Source organism: Bombina bombina, chromosome 12 (genome assembly GCF_027579735.1).
Source record: "Bombina bombina isolate aBomBom1 chromosome 12, aBomBom1.pri, whole genome shotgun sequence".
NCBI classification, from domain to species: Eukaryota; Metazoa; Chordata; class Amphibia; order Anura; family Bombinatoridae; genus Bombina; species Bombina bombina.
The window spans coordinates 102,909,115-102,927,600 of NC_069510.1; the positions used below are offsets into that span (position 1 = coordinate 102,909,115).

Genomic DNA, 18,486 nt, shown 5'->3' on the forward strand with positions numbered 1-18,486 from the left:
TGTCAGGCTTTGGTTAGGATTAAGCCTGTGTTTAAAACTGTTGCTCCCCCGTGGAGCTTAAACTTGATTCTTATAGTTCTTCAGGGAGTTCCGTTTGAACCCCTTCATTCCATTGATATTTAACTTTTATCTTGGAAAGTTCTGTTTTTGATGGCTATTTCCTCGGCTCGAAGAGTCTCTGAGTTATCTGCCTTACATTGTGATTCTCCTTATCTGATTTTTCATTCAGACAAGGTAGTTCTGCGTACCAAACCTGGGTTTTTACCTAAGGTGGTTTCTAACAGGAATATCAATCAAGAGATTGTTGTTCCATCATTGTGTCCTAATCCTTCTTCAAAGAAGGAACGTCTTTTGCATAATCTGGACGTAGTCCGTGCCTTGAAGTTTTACTTACAGGCTACTAAAGATTTTCGTCAAACAGCTGCCCTGTTTGTCGTTTACTCTGGACAGAGGAGAGGTCAAAAAGCTTCGACAACCTCTCTCTCCTTTTGGCTTCGGAGCATAATATGCTTAGCCTATGAGACTGCTGGACAGCAGCCCCCTGAAAGGATTACATCTCATTCTACTAGAGCTGTGGCTTCCACCTGGGCCTTTAAAAATGAGGCCTCTGTTGAACAGATTTGCAAGGCTGCGACTTGGTCTTCGCTTCACACCTTTTCAAAATTTTACAAATTTGACACTTTTGCTTCTTCGGAGGCTGTTTTTGGGAGAAAGGTTCTACAGGCAGTGGTTCCTTCCGTTTAAGTTCCTGCCTTGTCCCTCCCATCATCCGTGTACTTTAGCTTTGGTATTGGTATCCCACAAGTAATGGATGATCCGTGGACTGGATACACTTAACAAGAGAAAACATAATTTATGCTTACCTGATAAATTTATTTCTCTTGTAGTGTATCCAGTCCACGGCCCGCCCTGTCCTTTTAAGGCAGGTCTAAATTTTAATTAAACTACAGTCACCACTGCACCCTATGGTTTCTCCTTTCTCGTCTTGTTTCGGTCGAATGACTGGATATGGCAGTTAGGGGAGGAGCTATATAGCAGCTCTGCTGTGGGTGATCCTCTTGCAACTTCCTGTTGGGAAGGAGAATATCCCACAAGTAATGGATGATCCGTGGACTGGATACACTACAAGAGAAATAAATTTATCAGGTAAGCATAAATTGTTTTTTAAACTTTCAGTCACCACTGCACCCTATGGTTTCTCCTTTTTCTTCCTAGCCTTTGGTCGAATGACTGGGGGGGGAGCTAAGGGGGGAGCTATATAGGCAGCTCTCTTTGCCACTTCCTGTAGGGGAGGAGAATATCCCACAAGTAAGTATGAATCCGTGGACTCGATACATCACAAGATAAATTTATCAGGTAAGCATAAATTATGTTTTTTTACACTTTGGTTACCACAACGGCTTCATTTATGATAGTCGAAATTAAACTTTCATGATTCAGATAGGGCATGCAATTTTAAACAAATTTCTAGTTTACTTTTATGATCAAATTTGCTTTGTTCTCTTGGTATTTTTTGTTAAAAAGCTAAACCTAGGTAGGGTCATACGCTATTTTTTTAATCTCTTGAAGATCGCCACTTATCTGAATTTGACAGTTTTTCACAGCTAGAGGGCGTTTGTTCATGTTTCATATAAATAACATTGTGCTCATGCACGTGGAGTTATTTGAGTCAGCACAAATTGCCTGAAATGCAAGTTAATTCATTGTTTGTATTAGGACTAATACAAAATCTAGGTTTATTCAGCATAGGAATGCCAACATTTTAAAATGTTTTAATTTTTTTGTAAAATTGTTTATATTGATTTCTTAGTTTCAGTTGACTTCATTTAGCGCCATTGCAGAAGTGTACATGTAAACATAAATGGCAGCTGGAAATGCCATGCCCTGCTCAGGACTGATAGCAAGCACTGTAATGTAAAGATACTGCTTGTCCTGTTCCCTATTACATGCATGTGGCATTCCAATCTTATTGTTTATTGATGACCTCATTTCCTTCCAGGAGCTCAAGCTGCCTTGTGCCCGGGTTGTGGAGACCAGTGGTATCCTTAATGTGCTGATAAAGCTGCTTGAAGTGGTCCAACCTTGTCTGCAGGCGGCTAAGGAACAAAAGGAGGTGCAGACGCCCAAGTAAGATTTGTAGGAGGGTTTTTGAGGGAGAGTGGGGTGGGTTATATTAATTCAAACTTAAGGGATAAATCAAATTTATTATTTATATATCATGACCCTTAAGTTCCAGAACCATTAACAGTAATATACATCAAAATGTACAATGAGATGCAAAAAAGAGAGATTTTGCAGCGCAAAGAGAAAGACTGTTGGTTACTGGACTTCGTTAAGTACTAGAACCCACTATCAGAGTAGGCAATAAATAAGTGTGATCAAAATTCAATACTTTGAAATACAATTGACAACTTCATTCACACAAAATAACTTTATTAGAAAAAATAATTAAAGTAATAGTCCGGCTGGACTAGTACTCACGCACACTCACACACATACGGTTTAAAACTTGCTGGAACTCAGACTATGTAATTTGATCTGAATTGCACCTCATAAAATATACATTACTTCTTAACAGGAGGTATTGGAGTATTTGTATATATATAAATAATCAACTCCTGTAGGTAAGTGAGTATGTTATTAGTAGTGGTAGCAGGGTGTACCTACTAAGTACTTATACAAAAAAGCACCACAATAATATGAATAGTATCCGATTAAATTTCCGGTTTGTGTGCTGAGAAGTAAAAAGTCTATAGTACACTCAATATGTATATGTTAGTCACAGTCAAAAGTAAAGCTGGTGGTTTACTGTGTTCCTAAATTTTAATCATTGCAAGTGTTGCAAAATATGTTAAACTGATATTAAAGGGCCCCAGTCACAGCACAGTCATTGGTTATTTTAAAGTACGGTATATACCTTTAAATAAAGATTCAAATGCACTCTATATGTATAATGCACATATCTATCAGTAAGTATAATATTAATGTATGACTAATACAACCAATTATTAACTTTGCTTTGAGACAAAGATAGAAATCAGTTTTTCAATTCAACCTTGCTGAATACAGATATACCAGCAGGTAACCCACGAATGGAAAAATATGTTGAGCTTAGCTAGAAAAGGTCTCTTCTATAGCGGAGGCATGTTTAAACATTAGCTGTCTTTGGAGCTTATAGTTCAACCACACTAAGTATCAATATACCAGCAGATTACCCACCAATGGAACGATATGCTGAGCTGAACTAGAAAAAGGTCTCTTCTATAGCGGAGGCCTGTTTGATCATTTAACTGTCACTGGAGCTATAGTTCAACCTTGCTAAGTATAAATATGCCCACAAGTTACCCACGTATAGAAAAATATGCTGAGCTGAACTGAAAAAAGGTCTCTTCTATAGCGGAGGCCTGTTTAACCATTAATTAGTACTGTATATAATTCTGAGCACAGATTACCCACGATCGACAAGAAGTCTGCTAATCTTAGACTGAAAAAGGTCTCTTCTATAGCGGAGGCCTTGTTTTAATATTAACTGCCACTATCTATGAGCGTAATCACTATGGTGCAATTAGATATTGAGGCAGAGTCAGCTATTAAAATCGAGGTTCCATAACCTCGTGCAGGTGCCCCTGACGCCCAAGTACGATTGTTTGGACAATTTGTAAGAGTGTATATACGCTATAGCTCCCACACCACTAATAATCCATGTTTTCCTCCTAGGTGGATAACGCCAGTCTTGCTGCTGATAGATTTTTATGAGAAAACATCAATATCTTCCAAGAGGAGGGTACAGATGAATAGGGTAAGACTAATTGCCTGCAGCTGGAGTCTACAGTCCAGATTTATTATTTCTTTATGTTGGAGACAGGCAGTCCAGAATAAAGGGGATTACAAAATCCGTTTTGGCCTAAACTGTCCGTTTTGCTACTGAAATATACTGGTTTTGGTTTAGTGCTCAATTGTCCCTCAATGCTGTGGTAACTTGAATAGCTAAACTGCTTTTATAACCTATAACATCATTGAAAGTGAAGTAGTCTCATCAAAATGCTAAAGTGTAATTAGTATGCCTATTTTTTAAATGTTACACGTTGAGGTTAAAGGGACAGTATACACTCATTTTCATATAACTGCATGTAATAGACACTATTATAAAGAATAAGATGCACAGATACGGATATAAAAAACCAGTATAAAATGGTTTAAAAACGTACTTAGAAGCTTTCAGTTTAGCTCTGTTGAAAAGGCAGTTGGAAAGCCCACTGCAAGTGGTAAATAAGACCCTCCCCCCCCTCCCCATTCTTTTGCATATGAAAAGACCCTTTACACAAACAGGAGCAAGCTGGAGAAGGTAGCTGACGGTATTCAAATAAAACTTTGGGGCTTGGTTAGGAGTCTGAAAATCAGAGCAATGTTCTTTAAAAATAAGCAAAATTATACATTTTTAAAAAAACAAACTTTATGGGCTTTATAAATAGATCATCTACAAAACATTTATGCAAAAAAAAAAGTGTATAATGGCCCTTTAATCAGTGAATTTTAGGAGCAATAATGTTAAACTTGAGTTTATAATAAAAAATTATGCTTAGTTAATTGCATTACTGTTGACATATGTTGTATTACTAAGTTGTTTATTGTCTCTAACTTTCTACCTATGAGGGTGTTAATAAGATTTTGGTGTTTGAGAACTTCCCCCTTGTCCCTTAATAGTATCTACAGTCAACTGGCAACAACTGGCGATGGTTTGATGATCGGTCAGGGCGTTGGTGCAGCTACAGTGCCAGCAACAACAGTACTATTGACGCTGCCTGGAAAGCGGGCGAGACCTGTGTGCGTTTCACGGCTGGGCGCCGGAGATACACTGTACAATTTACTACCATGGTGCAGGTGATTTTCATTGATACTACTTGTGACTGGCCTTGTCTTGCCTCCTATTTCCTTGTAAAGTGCTGACATGGTGTTGCAATGCCAATGGTGTGTTCCATATCTATCATAGCTTGCTTTTTAATCCTGTTTTGGTTCCATAGGTGAATGAAGAAACTGGAAATAGGCGGCCTGTGATGCTCACTTTGTTGCGAATCCCACGGTTGAGCAAGGGGGGCAAGAATGGGAATGGACAGGAGCTGGAGAAGACACTGGAGGAAGGGAAGGAAGTAGAAACCAAGCAGGAGGAGCAAGCAGCTGGTAGGCCAAATGTTCTGTTTAAAGCCTTTTATTTAAACAAAATTTAAACATACTTTACCCATCACTAACTACCTATCATAAGTAATCAAAGTAAACCATTTTTTCCTCCCCACTGGGGTTTATGCTATGTGAAGTAATGTTGTTCCAACTTCCTGTTTCTCTACTGTGCAGTGTAAGAAGAAACTTGCCCACCAAAGTATTGCAAGTGCTAACGTATACTAATTTGTTTACTATTAGAGCCCACTCCTGTTCCAGAGAACTCGACCACAGAAAAGGAGCCACCAGCCGAGGAGGCTAAAGTTGGGGATATTGTGATCCAGGGACTTACTGAAGAAATGGTGACTGTCCTGATCCGATCATGCGTTAGCATGCTTGGTGTCCCAGTTGATCCAGACACATTACATGCCACCCTTCGATTATGTTTGCGCCTAACCCGTGACCACAAGTACGCCATGATGTTTGCTGAACTAAAGAGTACGCGCATGATCCTTAGTTTGACCCAGAGCTCAGGATTCAACGGCTTCACCCCGCTTGTTACCCTTCTATTTAGACACATCATAGAGGACCCATGCACTTTGCAGCACACCATGGAAAAGGTATGTTCCATATATGTTGCATCTTTCTCATATTAGGACATTATAGCATAAGCCTGTTCTCTGTGTATTGATCTTGAGATATACTCTGAAATAGCTCATCCTTATGTATGACAATGCTGTTAATTTATATCTTCTGAATTTCACCCTTCTCAATGGCAACATAGTAACAATGTGTAGTGCTTGGGTTAAACCCTTTGACTTTTTTTTCCATTTTTTTAATAGGTAGTGAGGTCTGCTGCAACCAGTGGGGCCGGCAGCACAACATCTGGGGTAGTTTCTGGAAGCCTAGGTTCTAGAGAGATAAATTATATTCTTCGAGTTCTGGGTCCAGCTGCTTGCCGAAACCCAGACATCTTCACTGAGGTGGCCAACAACTGCATTCGAATAGCTTTGCCAGCCCCTCGTGGCTCAGGCACTGGTGAGTTTTTGGCGCTGTCTTCAGTACTCATTCTGAAGGTGTAGTTAGTACTGGATTGTAACATAAGTGTTGTCTTATGTGATATTCTGACACATTTGTTATAACACCAACTTATAGTATTTCATAGCTAATACAATATAATGTTGTGCATGCTTGGTGAGGTACATGTCCACCTACCTTTTGGAAAGATACTCAATTCATGAGCACACACCAATTCTTTTCAACTCTTACTATGTCAGCAAGTAAAATAATGTGTATTCTGGGCACATGGCAGACTAAAGGGATACAAGTGTTTTTTGCCAAAAAAGTTTTAGGTAATGACTGACGTAATAAAAAACGTATGTAAAACATATAACTGACAAATATAGTAATAAACTATACCTGTTAAGTCAGCACACTACAAAACCCACTTAACCTCTTCAAATCAGTTTTGCAATACTTTCATCAAATCTTCGCTCTTCTGGTTTCCATTCATGGAAGTGGCTATCTGCTGTAGGACACAGCTTCTGAGCTTATTCAGTCTTCACAAATGAATATTATGATGAGGTGAGGCCACACATAGGGCCAGATTTAACATAGTCCGGCGAACAGTGGCGAAGATGTATGGTATTGCATCCCTGCATCCAATTTGACAACAAGCAGTTTTTGAGTGTGTTTAAGCATTATGACCAATTTAGTAGACATTCTGGAAATGTATTTGAATATATTTAGGTAATATGGATGACATTTGTATGTTTTATGATGCCTGATAATCCAATGATACTTACCACATTGTTTAATGGAGGGGTGAATGTGGATCCTTCACCACCACAAATGAAAATGCATGGGCATGCCCCAGCAAGCGGGTTATCATTGGGGACACCGGGTATGATAAAGTGGTCAAAAATACTGATTGGAGTAGGGAATTTGAGAACGACAGACACAGTAAAATAAATATTTATTTTTTCTTACTTGGTTTAGTTTTCTGTACAAATATTCTCTGCACACAAGTATCTGCCCTGCTATGTGTTCAGATCAACCAGTTTTATGGAACTATAAAGGGACATGAAATCAAAATTTATTTCATACATGATGTGGTGAGAGTCCACAATCCATTACTCTTGGGAATTACTCTCCCCTACCACTTGGAGGATACAAAGATTCCCAAACCCCAAGAGCTCTATAAAACCCCTCCCACCTCACAGGTAACTCAGTCTTTTGTCTGAGATGATGTGAATAATGAAGATGTGCATATGGTTTTTCAGTGAGATGGTCTTTTAGTCTACAGTTGTGCTCATAAGTTTACATACCCTGGCAGAATTTGATTTCTTGGCCATTTTTCTGAGAATATGAATGATAACACAAAAACTTTTCTTTCTTTCATGTAATTGGCAAGAGTCCATGAGCTAGTGACGTATGGGATATACAATCCTACCAGGAGGGGCAAAGTTTACCAAACTTTGCCTCCTATAGAGGCGGTGAAGTAAGTTTGTGCTTGATTTTGAATATTTCTTCTATAAGTGCTTCTAAGCATTTTGAAGACCAATTCCTCTGAGTACAGTGTTTGTCAGAGGGATGTAAAGTGAGTTTCACCTATTGATTTTATAGTTTCCCTCGCAGGAAATCTTTTCAAGGGTTTTCGGTCGTAGGGATTCATCTCCTACCTCCCTTTTCAGATCAACAATATATATACCATTACCTCTGCTGATAGTTTTCAGTACTGGTTTGGCTATCTGCTATATGTGGATGGTTTTCCCCCGGTAAGTATGTATCATTATTTAAGACACTCTCACCTATGGTTTAGCGCTTTATGTATTAACATAAAGTTTTAAATGTATTTTACTTACATTTGCCATGAGTCAAGTCTATGTATATTTTCCTTTGCAGTCTGGCAGTTTTGTTATGGAAATCATGTTTTAGGAAGTTGCTTATCTGGGGTATAGTCTTTTTTTTCTTTTTAAAGACATGAGTCCACGGATTTCATCCTTGTGGGATTACGCCTCCTGGTCAGCAGGAGGAGGCAAAGAGCACCACAGCAGAGCTGTATATATAGCTCCTCCCTTCCCTCCCACTCCAGTCATTCTCTTTGCCTACATTAGTGATAGGAAGAGGTAAAGTGAGGTGTTAGATTAGATTCTTCAATCAAGAGGATATTTTTTTTAAGTAGTGCCAAAATGTGCTGCTTTGTTCTAGGGTGTAGCTGTAGTCCATATCAGTCTCTACAGTAGAGCATTAGGTGGCTTTAGAGCAATGGGAACTTGTGGGACATAATTCTCACTGTGCCTCCCATATATTGATGTTGCCCTGCCTTTAGAAAACCTGAGAGATTCTAACTCAGGACTTTCTCTTCATTCTCAGGTCCATTGGAGGGATAGGACCTCTTACACCTGGAGCCTGCCTTGCTGCCAGGCAGAAGATGAGGTAAGTGCTGACTTTATTTCTGGGGTACAAGAATTCTCAAAAAAGTTTAGGCACTTTAATTTTTTTCCTCAGACCTCATCACATTGGGGCTCCTTGCTTGGGGTTAACATAGATGCAATTCTCCTATTTGTTCTAGGGGACACTTGGCAGTTTTGGACACTGACACTGGGACATGTGACTTTTCTCTCCCGGCAGTTTTATAAAGATAGCTGACCGGGAGGGTTTATATGGTCTGTCTTTTATATTGTGCAAAGCTCAGTGTGAAGATTGTTACGACTGAGTTCATATGGGCTAAGCATCTTCCTAGACATAGGTGGAAGGAGCTAAGCAGCCTGTTATTTTGCTCCTGGTCGTTTAGGTAATAATGACGACCGGGAGAGGATTGTTCATACTGTCTGACTTTTTGTACGGGTAGAAGGTACATAGCTCAGTGTGAGGGTGTTTGATATAACAATGTTTATATGGCTAAGCAGCTTCCTAGACTTAGGTGAAAGAGGCTAAGCAGCTTGTTTTGTTCCCGGTCGTTTAGCTCAATAATAATGGTTACCAGGAGTGAATTGTTGACATGCCCATGAGGGGCGGAGCTTGCGTGGCGCCAATTTCATGGCGCAGTGCTTATTTGGTGCTTCCGGTTATCGGAAAGCAGGGCTATTAGATTCTTTTAGTTTCTGTTTAGGTTCCTTCTCTTCATTTCTGGTTAGTGGAGGGGGCTGGAAATACAGTGTGGTGCGCTTAGAGACCGCGTTACAGCTGTTAGATTTTTAAACAGAGGATCTAACGGGCACTTTAGAGGAACTCTACTGAAATGTTATGCGGTTTACAAGATGCCTCGCTAGTATGCCTTAATTATAAAATTTAAATATTAAAGACATACGTCTGTTTGATAAAGACACAGTAACATGTCGAACCCTTAAGTCCACTCCTTGGCCGTCAGTGGCTCAGTGCATGGAGGTACTCGGATTGATGGTGGCGGCAATGGACATCATACCGTTTGCTCGGTTCCACCTCAGGCCTCTGCGGCTAAGCATGCTCAGGTAGTAGAATGGAGATTATACAGATTTGTCTCCTCGAATAATCTTAAAACGGGAGACGAGGGACTCTCTTCAATGGTGGTTGTTTCTGGATCATTTTTCCCAGGGGACATGCTTTCGCAGACCTTCATGGGTGATTGTGACGACAGACACCAGCCTTTTAGGATGGGGAGCAGTCTGGGACTATTTAAAGGTTCAGGGAGTATGGACTCGGGCAGAGTCACTCCTTCCCATCAACATTCTAGAGCTGAGGCTTCGGGCCTGGCCTTAGTTGGCTTCGGACCAATTCATCAGATTCCAGTCAGACAGCATAATGGTAGACGCTTACATTGATCATCAGGGAGGAACAAGGAGTTCCTTAGCGATGACTGCGGTAGCCAAGATAATCCAGTGGACGAAGGTCCATTCTTTCCATCTGTCGGCAATCCACATCCCAACGATAGTCAACTGGGAGGCGGATTTTCTGAACAGGCAAATCTTTCATTCAGGAGAGTGGGAACTCCCTCCGGAAGTATTCTCCTACCTGTTTCTCAAATGGGGTCGGCCGGAGTTGGATCTCATGGCATCTCGTCAGAATGCCAAGCTTCCGAGATACGGGTCTAGGTCCAGGGCCCCCAGGCCGAGCTGCTAGATGCCTTGGCAGTTCCTTGGTTCTTCAGCCTAGCATATCTATTTCCCCCGTTTGCGCTTCTTCCCCGGGTTAGTGCTCAACTCAAACAGGAGAAGGCATCGGAGAATTGGAGAAGGGTTTATTCCTAATTGCTCCTGCGTGGTCTCGCAGGATTTGGTATGCCGATCTGGTGGTCATGTCATCCCTGCCACCTTGGAAGATTCCATTGAGGAAGGAACTTCTCATTCAGGGATCCTTCCTTCACATGAATCTCGTTTCTCTGCAACTGACTGCTTGGAGATTGAACGCTTAATTTCTTTTGCAAGATGTACCGAGTCCACGGATTCATCCTTACTTGTGGGATATTGTCCTTCCTGACAGGAAGTAGCAAAGAGAGCACCACAGCAGAGCTGTCTATATAGCTCCCTCCTTAACTCCACCCCCAGTCATTCTCTTTGCTGGCTCTAAGCAGGAAAGGTAATGAGAAGAGGTGTTAAACTGTTAGTTTTATTTTATCTTCAATCAAATGTTTGTTATTTTTAAATGGTACCGGTGTTGTACTATTTACTCTCAGGCAGGACATAGATGAAGATTTCTGCCTGGAGGATGATGATCTTAGCATTTGTAACTAAGGTCCACTACTGTTCCCACAGAAGCTGAGGAGTACAGGAAAACTTCAGTGTGAGGAATGGTTCTTGCTATACAGCAATGAGGTATGTTCAGCCCTTTTTTTCTGCAGAGACTTGGATAACTACAGAAAGGCTGAATGTATCCCCATTAGGGGAAGGGTAAGCAGTAATCCTAGTGTTAGAAGGGTATTACTAGCTTTCATATAGGGCTAATTTTATGGGCACTCAGTTTGTATATCATATTAGGAACAAACGTTTGTGTGTCTGGGAGTACTATGTTTATTTTAATTGGGACTTTTTTTTTATAACCCACATGGCTCAAGGTTCGTTTTGTAACCTTCTGTGTAGGCCCCAGCAACATCGAGGAGAGAGGGACGGGGCCTATTTTCGCTCCTCAGTTGTGCATTTATTTTGCATAGGCAAGCAGCAAGCCACAACAGAAGGGTCGTGGAGCACTTCTAAGAGCCTAATCGAAGCTTCTTTTCCACATTTTTGATCCTTGAGGGCAGGTAGGCGCCACAGCAGAGCTGTGGCAGGGTACTGACGAGGGATTTTACCGGGTTTTTAACTCTTTTTAATCCGGTTTTCTCATTTAAGGGTTAATTGCCTTAATATTTGTGGTGCAATCTTACTAGAGCTTGAGAGGTATACTGTAAACATTTTTGAAAGTTTGGAGTTATTTTTAGCAGTTTTGCAGTTTGTGTATGCCTTTTTTTTTCTCTTAAAGGCACAGTACCGTTTTTGCAAATTGTATTTTTTTCATTAAATAAAGTGTTTTCCAAGCTTGCTTGCCTCATTACTAGCCTGTTAAACATGTCTGACATTGAGGAAACTCATTGTTCAATTTGTTTAGAAGCCATTGTGGAACCCCCTCTTAGAATGTGTCACACTTGTACTGATATGTCTATAAATTGCAAACAGCATATTTTGACTTATAAAGGTTTGGCATTAGATGATTCTCAGGGTAATCAGATTTTGCCATCTCCCCAAGTGTCACAACCAGTAACGCCCGCACAAGCGACGCCAAGTACTTCTAGTGCGTCTAATTCTTTCACCTTGCAAGATATGGCCTCGGTTATGAATACTACCCTCACAGAGGTTTTATCTAAGCTGCCAGGGTTGCAAGGGAAGTGCAGTAGCTCTGGGTTAAGATCAAATGCTGAGCCTTCTGACGCTTTAGTAGCCTATCCGATATTCCCTCACAATGTTCTGAAGTAGGGATGAGGGATTTGCTATCTGAGGGAGAGATTTCTGATTCTGGAAAGATGTTCCCTCAGACTGATTCAGATATGACGGCATTTAAATTTAAGCTAGAGCACCTCCGTTTATTGCTCAGGGAGGTTTTAGCGACTCTGGATGATTGTGACCCTATTGTCGTTCCAGAGAAATTGTGTAAAATGGACAAATATTTAGAGGTTCCTGTTTACACTGATGTTTTTCCGGTTCCTAAGAGGATTTCGGACATTGTTACTAAGGAGTGGGATAGACCAGGTATTCCGTTCGCTCCCCCTCCTGTTTTTAAGAATTTTTTTCCCATATCTGACACCATAAAGGACTCATGACAGACGGTCCCTAAGGTGGAGGGAGCTATTTCTACTCTAGCTAAGCGTACAACTATACCTATTGAAGACAGTGTTGCTTTCATTGATCCTATGGATAAAAAATTAGAGGGTCTCCTAAAGAAAATTTTCAAGGTTTTCTTCTTCAACCTATAGCGTGCATTGTTCCTGTAACCACTGCAGCTGCCTTTTGGTATGAGGCTCTTGAAGAGGCTCTCCAGATGGAGACTCCACTAGATGATATTCTGGACAGAATTAAGGCTCTTAAGTTAGCTAATTCTTTCATTACAGACGCCGCTTTTCATCTTGCTAAATTAGCGGCAAAGAATTCAGGTTTTGCCATTTTAGCGCGTAGAGAGTTATGGCTTAAGTCCTGGTCGGCCGATGTGTCATCTAAATCTAAGCTTTTGACCATCTCTTTCCAAGGTAAGACCCTATTCGGGCCTGCACTGAAAGAGATCATTTCAGACATCACTGGAGGAAAGGGTCATGCCCTCCCTCAAAATAAGTCAAATAAGACAAGGACCAAACAAAATAATTTTCATTCCTTTCGAAACTTCAGGGGTGGTCCCGCTTCCTCTTCCCCGGCTGCAAAGCAAGAGGGGAATTTTGCTCAATCCAAGCCAACCTGGAGACCTAACCCGGCTTGGAACAAGGGTAAACAGGCCAAAAAGCCTGCTGCTGCCACTAAGACAGCATGAAGGGGTGGCCCCCGATCCGGGACCGGATCTAGTAGGGGGCAGACTCTCTCTCTTTGCTCAGGCCTGGGCAAGAGACGTTCAGGACTCCTGGGCCGTAGAAATTGTAACCCAGGGGTATCTCCTAGATTTCAAAGATTCTCCTCCAAGGGGGAGATTCCATCTTTCTTAATTGTCTGTAAACCAGACAACAATAGAGGCGTTCTTACGCTGTGTAGAAGACCTTTTTACCATGGGAGTGATCTGCCCAGTTTCAAAAGTAGAACAAGGGCAAGGTTTCTACTACAATCTGTTTGTGGTTCCCAAAAAAGAGGGAACCTTCAGACCAATTCTAGATCTCAAGATCCTAAACCAATTCCTAAGAGTTCCATCCTTCAAGATGGAGACCATTCGGACTATTTTACCAATGATCCAGGAGGGTCAATATATGACTACCGTGGATCTAAAGGATGCGTATCTACACATTGGTATCCACAAAGATCACCAGTTCCTCAGGTTTGCCTTTCTGGACAGGCATTACCAGTTTGTGGCTCTTCCCTTCGGGTTGGCCACGGCGCCAAGAATCTTCACAAAGGTGCTAGGATCCCTTCTGGCGGTGGCGCCTTATCTGGACGACATCTTAATTCAAGAGTCGACTTTTCAACTTGCCAAGTCTCACACAGACTTAGTGTTTGCCTTTCTAAGATCTCATGGGTGGAAGGTGAATGTGAAAAAGAGTTCCCTTATTCCTCTCACAAGAATTCCATTCCTGGATAGATTCGGTGGACATGAAAATTTTTCTGACGGAGGTCAGGAAATCAAAGATTTTAACCACCTGCCGAGCTCTTCATTCCATTCCTCGGCCGTCAGTGGCTCAGTGTATGGAGGTAATCGGACTTATGGTAGCAGCAATGGACGTAGTTCCGTTTGCTCGTTTGCATCTCAGACCACTGCAACTATGCATTCTCAAACAGTGGAATGGGGATTATGCAGATTTATCTCCTCAAATAAATCTGGATCAAGAGACCAGAGACTCTCTTCTTTGGTGGTTGTCACAGGATCAGCTGTCCAGGGGAATGTGTTTCCGCAGGCCAGCGTGGGTTATTGTGACGACGGACGCCAGCCTACTGGGCTGGGGTGTAGTCTGGAATTCCCTGAAAGCACAGGGTTTGTGGACTCCGGAGGAGGCCCTCCTACTGATAAATATTCTGGAATTAAGAGCGATATTCAATGATCTTCAGGCGTGGCCTCAGCTGGCTTCGGCCGGATTCATCAGGTTTCAGTCGGACAACATCACGACTGTAGCTTATATCAATCATCAGGGGGGAACTATGAGTTCCTTGGCGATTATAGAAGTTTCCAGGATAATCCGATGGCCAGAGACTCACTCTTGCCATCTATCAGCGATCTATATCCCAGGGGTAGAGAACTGGGAGGCAGATTTTCTAAGTCATCAGACTTTTCATCCTGGGGAGTGGGAGCTCCATCCGGAGGTGTTTGCTCAACTGGTTCAGCTATGGGGCACACCAGAATTGGATCTGATGGCGTCTCGTCAGAACGCCAAACTTCCTTGTTACTGATCCAGGTCCAGGGACCCTCAGGCAGTACTGTTAGATGCTCTAGCAGTACCCTGGTCGTTCAACCTGGCTTATGTTTCCACCTTTCCCTCTCATTCTGCGTCTGATTGCCAGAATCAAACAGGAGAGAGCCTCAGTGATTTTGATAGCACCTGCATGGCCACGCAGGACTTGGTATGCAGATCTGGTGGACATGTCATCTCTGCCACCATGGACTCTGCCACTGCAACGCGATCTTCTAATTCAGTTTCCGTTCAAGCATCCAAATCTAATTTCTCTGCAACTGACTGCCTGGAGATTGAACGCTTGATTTTATCAAAGCGGGTTTCTCTGAGTCGGTCATAGATACCTTGATTAATGCTCAAAAGCCTGTCACCAGGAAAATCTATCATAAGATATGGCGTAAATATCTTTTTTGGTGCGAATCCAAAGGCTACTCATGGAGTAAGATCAGGATTCCTAGGATTTTGTCTTTTCTTCAAGAAGGATTGGAAAAAGGATTGTCAGCTAGTTCCCTAAAGGGACAGATATCTGCTTTGTCAATCTTATTGCACAAGCGCCTGGCTGATGTCCCAGACGTTCGGGCTTTTTGTCAGGCCTTAGTTAGAATCAAGCCTGTGTTTAAACCTGTTGCTCCGCCATGGAGTCTAAATTTAGTTCTTAATGTTCTTCAGAGGGTTCCATTTGAACCCATGCATTCCATAGATATTAAGCTTTTATCTTGGAAAGCTCTGTTTTCTAGTTGCTATCTCTTCAGCTCGAAGACTTTCTGCGCTTTCTGCGTTACAATGCGACTCGCCTTATCTTGTTTTCCATGCTGATAAGGTGGTTTTGCGTACCAAACCTGGGTTCCTCCCTAAGGTTGTTTCTAACAGGAATATCAATCAGGAAATTGTTGTTCCTTCTCTGTGTCCTAATCCTTCTTCTAAGAAGGAACGTCTGTTGCACAACTTGGACGTGGTAGGTGCCTTGAAGTTTTATTTGCAGGCAACCAAAGATTTTCGCCAATCCTCTTCTTTGTTCGTTGTCTATGCTGGTAAGCGTAGAGGTGAAAAGGCTACGGCTACCTCTTTCCTTTTGGCTGAAAAGCATCATCCGTTTGTCTTATGAGACTGCTGGACAGCAGCCTCCTGAAAGAATTACAGCTCACTCCACTAGAGCGGTGGCTTCCACATGGGCTTTTAAAGATGATGCTTCTGTTGAACAGATTTGTAAGGCTGCGACTTGGTCTACGCTTCATACCTTTTCCAAATTTTACAAATTTGATACTTTTGCTTCTTCGGAGGCTATTTTTGGGTGAAAGGTTTTGCAAGCAGTGGTGCCTTCCGTTTAGGTTCCTGTCTTGTCCCTCCCTTCATCCGTGTCCTAAAGCTTTGGTATTGGTATCCCACAAGTTAGGATGAATCCGTGGACTCGGTACATCTTGCAAAAGAAAACAAAATTTATGCTTACCTGATAAATTTCTTTTGCGATGTACCGAGTCCACGGCCCGCCCTGTCTATTCAAGACAGAATTTTTTTCTGTAAACTTCAGGTACATCGCAAAAGAGAAATTTATCAGGTAAGCATCAATTTTGTTTTTCTCCAAGAGGAGTTTCTCTGATTCGGTCATAGCTACCTTAATTCAGGTGCGTAAGCCCTTTAACTAGGAAGATTTACCATAAGATATGGCGCATATATCTTTTTTGGTGTGAATCCATGGGCTACTCATGGAGTAAAGTTTGGATTCCCAGGATTTTGTCTTTTCTCCAAGAAGGATTGGAGAAGGCTTTATCGACGAGTTCCCTAAAAAGGTCAGATCTCTGCCTTATCTATTTTGTTGCACAAGCGTCTGGCAGATGTACCAGATATTCCATCTTTTTGTCGGGCTTTGATTTGAATCAGGTCTGTGTTTAATCCAATTGCTCCTCCATGGAGTTTGAATTTAGTTCTTTAAAAGTTCTTCAAGGGGTTCCGTTTGAACCTATACATTCCATAGATATTACGTTATTTTGGAAAGTTTTATTTCTTGTTGCTATTTCTTCTGCTCGACAAGTGTCTGAGTTTTCGGAATTACAATATTATTCACCTTACCTTATCTTTCATTCGGATACGGTGGTTTTACGTACTAAGCTGGTTTTCTTCCTAAGGTTGTTGCAGACAAGAACATTAATCAGGAGATTGTTGTTCCTCCCTTGTGTTCTGCACAATTTGGATGTAGTACGTGCTTTAATTTTTTATTTGCAAGCGACTAAGGACTTTTGTCAATCGTCTTTGCTATTGGTCATTTTTTCTGGAAAACGTAAGGGTCAGAAAGCTATGGCTACCTTTCTTTCTTTTTGGCTGAAGCGTATCATCCGATTTGCATGTGAGACTGCTGGACAGCAGCCTCCTGTAAGAGTTAAGGCTCATTCCACCAGGGCTGTTGATTCCTCATGGGCATTCAAAAATGCTGCTTCTGTTGAACATATTTGCAGGCTGCAAATTGGTTCTCTCTTCACACTTTTTCTAAATTTTTACATATTGATACCTTTGCTTCGGCAGAGGCTGTTTTTGGGAGAAAGGTTCTTCAAGCAGTGGTGCCTTCTGTTTAGGTTCCCTGTCTTGTCCCTCCCTTTTTCATCCGTGTACTCTAGCTTTGGTATTGTATCCCACAAGTAAGGATGAAATCTGTGGACTCGTGTCTTTAAAAAGAAAAGAATATTTATGCTTACGTGATAAATTTGTTTCTTTTTAGACACGATGAGTCCATGGCCCAACCTGTTCTCTTAGACGGGTTATTAATTTTTGTTAACTTCAGACACCTCTGCACCTTGGTTTTTCCTTTCTCTTCCTAACTTTGGTCGAATGACTGGAATGAGAGGGAAGGGAGGAACTATATGTACAGCTCTTCTGTTGTGCTCTTTGCCTCCTCCTGCTGACCAGGAGGCGAAATCCGTGGACTCATCGTGTCTAAAAAGAAACAAATTTATCGGATAAGCATAAATTTTCTTTTTTAAGTCACGATGAGTCCACGGATCATCTTAATTACTAATGGGATATTCACCTCCTGGTCAGCAGGAGGAGGCAAAGAGCACCACAGCAGAGCTGTATATATAGCTCCTCCCTTCCCTCCCACTCCAGTTATTCTCTTTGCCTACGTTAGTGATAGGAAGAGGTAAAGTGAGGTGAGACTAAGGAGATTAAATGTGGCAATACTCGGGGGCATCAATCACTTGGGACAATATAATAAGGTCTCAGGAAATGGTGTTTAGGTCACTCTTTTGGGCTATAGAGCTACCTGACATGCGGTAGCATAATCGTCCCCAATTTTTAATAGTGTACAAATTTAACTAACTCCCGGTGGCCTATCTATGCAACAATAATGGCGTCCGGGAGATTGTTTGCTGTGATGCCCACGATGGGCGGAGTTACTTTTGGTGCCATTTTTGGGCTGCAATTCCTCTATCTCAGGGCACAGTCATAAGGGTGCTGGGAGATGGAGTGTTATCACGCCCACGAGGGGCGGAGCTACGTTGAGACTGTGTTAGATTAAGCTCTCCACCTCCATTACGATATCGGAAGGCAGAGCATCTAACACAGCCTTTAGTATTTTGCGTCTCAATGCGGGTCCAGTTAGCTAGGAAGATAAGATAGGGCATAATTATCTTTATTGGTGTGAATCCAAGGTTTACTCATGGAGTAAAGTTAGGATTCTGTCTTTTCTCCAAGAAGGATTGGAGAAAGGGTTGTCGGCAAGTTCCTTAAAGGGACAGATTTCTGCTTTGTCAATTTTGCTTCACAAACGTTTGGCAAATGTGCCGGATGTTCAGTCTTTTTGTCATGCTTCGAAC

The 18,486-nt window shown here is 41.8% G+C and overlaps 1 protein-coding gene across 1 annotated transcript in view; it reads left to right on the forward strand.

Annotated features, from left to right (window-relative positions):
- HUWE1 (HECT, UBA and WWE domain containing E3 ubiquitin protein ligase 1) overlaps positions 1-18,486 on the forward strand; it is a 689,948-nt gene that overhangs the window by 387,494 nt on the left and 283,968 nt on the right. Inside the window, exons 34-39 of the mRNA XM_053695471.1 lie at positions 2,000-2,127; positions 3,718-3,799; positions 4,705-4,881; positions 5,022-5,178; positions 5,416-5,774; positions 5,997-6,192. Coding sequence (XP_053551446.1) covers positions 2,000-2,127; positions 3,718-3,799; positions 4,705-4,881; positions 5,022-5,178; positions 5,416-5,774; positions 5,997-6,192 — 1,099 coding nt within the window. The remainder of the gene's footprint in view (positions 1-1,999; positions 2,128-3,717; positions 3,800-4,704; positions 4,882-5,021; positions 5,179-5,415; positions 5,775-5,996; positions 6,193-18,486) is intronic.